This window comes from Peromyscus californicus, unplaced genomic scaffold (genome assembly GCF_007827085.1).
Source record: "Peromyscus californicus insignis strain IS unplaced genomic scaffold, ASM782708v3 Scaffold_4__1_contigs__length_199733344, whole genome shotgun sequence".
Taxonomy (NCBI): domain Eukaryota; kingdom Metazoa; phylum Chordata; class Mammalia; order Rodentia; family Cricetidae; genus Peromyscus; species Peromyscus californicus.
The window spans coordinates 139,187,787-139,190,465 of record NW_026294562.1 but is presented as its reverse complement, the minus strand read 5'-3'; the positions used below and the strand labels follow the sequence as shown (position 1 = coordinate 139,190,465).

The window sequence follows — 2,679 nt, the reverse complement described above, 5'->3', positions numbered from 1 at the left end:
AAATGAACCAAGGAAACATGCCTTGATTCTGAAACCAGTACCAAAGAAACACTCTTGGTCCCTAGAATCAGAGTCAGTGAAAGACATGTGCCCTGGCCTTAGAATAAGTGTCAAAAAGCTAAGTAAGGCTAGTGAATGAAACACAGTTTGGCTAAAATAAGAGCCATCTCTGTCCCTGACCAACTGACTTGTGAAATCAACCTATCACAGAGTAGCATCCTGGTCCTAGGCTCAGTGAGATCAGAGCCATCTCTGCCCCTGGCCAACTGACTTGCGAAACCAACCAATCACAGAGCAGGACAGTAGCACCCTGGCCCTGGGGCCCAGGACCAGGGAAAGAAACACAGCCTGGGTTTGGGACCTGAGCCAGAGAAATGAACACTTCATCCCCAAACCCAGAACCAAGTAAACATGCCCTGACTCTGAAACTTGTGCCAAAATAAACACTCTTGGTCCCTAGAATCAGAGTCAATGAAAGAAATGTGCCCTGGCCTTAGAGGCAGTGTCAAAAAGACAAGAAAGGTCATTGAAAGAAACATAGTTTGCCTCTGAAATCTGGACCATGTCTGTCCTTAGCCCACAAAACTGGCCAATCCCAGGGCAGAAAAAAAACTAATCAATCACTGGTTGCCTCTGCCCCCAGACATCCTATATAAACTGCCCTGCTTGCTTAGTTGTGGACTGTTCTCTCCAACCTGATAGAGGCAACTACTCTTCTGGACTCCTCCTTCCCAAATAAATCTCTTTCTCAAAAGAGTTTTGGGTGTGAAGATCTTCATTCACTGGCATAGAGAAGATCCTTGCTAAGACATCCCTCACTGGACAGAGCAAGGAGGAGCTGAATAGAAGATCCTTGCAGAGATGTCCCTCAGTGGACAAAGCAATAGAGAGCTGAAAGAGCTGAAAAAGTAACACTTTTCTCTGGAGCCAGAGGAGATTGCTACATTTCTGCAATTTCTTAAGTCAGGGAAGCAGAGCTCTTCTAGGAAGCCACATCTGAGCAAAGCTCAGCTGTAATGGCTCTGTAGGAGAGAAGCAGGATTGCTATATCCTGTGGGGAAACCATCCTCCACCATACCAGGTACAGCCTGACTTTCCTGAACAGTCAGGATACCTTTCCCTGCTGAAGCTGTTCCAGGCCTGACTCTCCCAAGCAGTCATAAAAACTTCCTTTCCAGACTTCCACCCGAGTGTGAGGCGAGCGGAGCCAGAGACAAGAGCAGAGGTCAAACTCAGGATCTGACAAGATGGCCGGGCTGCCCCGCAGGATCATCAAGGAAACCCAGCATTTGCTGGCTGAACCAGTTCCTGGTATTAAAGCAGAACCAGATGAGAGCAACGCCCGTTATTTCCATGTGGTCATTGCTGGCCCCCAGAATTCCCCCTTTGAAGGAGGGACTTTTAAACTTGAACTATTCCTTCCAGAAGAATACCCAATGGCAGCACCTAAAGTACGTTTCATGACCAAAATTTATCATCTTAATGTAGACAAGTTGGGAAGAATATGTTTAGATATTTTGAAAGATAAGTGGTCCCCAACACTTCAGATCCAAACAGTTCTGCTATCAATCCAGGCTTTGTTAAGTGCTCCTAATCCAGATGATCTGTTAGCAAATGATGTAGCTGAGCAGTGGAAGACCAATGAAGCCCAAGCCATAGAAACATTGAGAGTATGGACTAGGCTATATGCCATGAATAATATTTAAGTCGATCAGATAATAGAGTGTACATCACTTCTCCTGTTCTGCCAAGACTCTTCCTTTTTTTGTTTGCATTTGATGGACACAGTCTTAGAAACATTACAGAATAAAATCCCAGACATCCTCATCTTTGGTGATTACATGCACATTAACAAATCTCTGTCTTGTCCTGATTCACTGTTGTAAAGCATGAGCAGAGGCTAGAAGTATCATCTGGGTTGTTGTGAAATGTTGAAAGCAGTGACTCTGCTTGGATTCTTTTCCCCATCATGGTTTAAGAACAAAGCACTGTGAATGAAGGTAGTTGTCAGGGTTAGCTGCCAGTGGTATGGGTGTTTTTATTTTACTTTTTAGGGGGAAAGTAGTTTTATTTTAATTTTATGGTCTCCTTTCCCCCTCCCCCTCTTATGGGATCTAATTACAGTGGTTAAATGCAGCTAACCAGTTTTTTTGAATATGCTCTCTAGCCAAGTCTAACTTTAGACACTGTAGATGGACAAGCTTGATTGTCTGAAGCAAAAATGGGAACATTAAAACATCACAGCCCTCACTAATAACATTGTGACTTTGCTGTGGAGTGTAGATTCTCTGCCCCCTCTCAAGAAGAAACAAAAGCTTGTGACCATTTTGTATGGCTTGTCTGGAAACTTCTGTAAATCTTATGTTTTAGTAAAGTATTTTTTGCTATTCTCCTTAAAAAAGAAAAACAACCTTCCTTTCCAGGGTTCAGCTGTCTCTTTGCAGCTCCAGCTGTCACAGCTGTCCTAAGCAGCTCCAGTTGTCTTGGACACCTCCAGGGCAGAGCTGCCCCAAGCAGCTTGAGGTGTCCAGGATACCTTGCCCTCCAGGTTTGAACTGTCTCTTAGCTCAAGTAGGGAGTATCCAGCATAATTTTAACCAAATGTCTTCTTGTCACAATCAAAGCATATGATGTCTTCAGCAAAATAGTGCCACTGTCTACTTCTGGAATGCCTCCAAC

The 2,679-nt window shown here is 44.2% G+C and overlaps 1 protein-coding gene across 1 annotated transcript; it reads left to right on the top strand.

Moving 5' to 3' along the window:
- The first annotated feature begins 1,247 nt into the window (after window positions 1–1,247).
- On the top strand, window positions 1,248–1,706 carry LOC128095245 (ubiquitin-conjugating enzyme E2 N-like). Its single transcript, XM_052714063.1, has one exon. The coding sequence runs from the start codon at window positions 1,248–1,250 to the stop codon at window positions 1,704–1,706; it is 459 nt and encodes a 152-aa protein (XP_052570023.1).
- The last annotated feature ends 973 nt before the right edge of the window (window positions 1,707–2,679 follow it).

Excerpts from the sequence above, each read along its gene's own strand:
- LOC128095245 (XM_052714063.1), top strand. The coding sequence starts at position 1,248 with ATGGCCGGGCTGCCCCGCAGGATCATCAAGGAAACCCAGCATTTGCTG.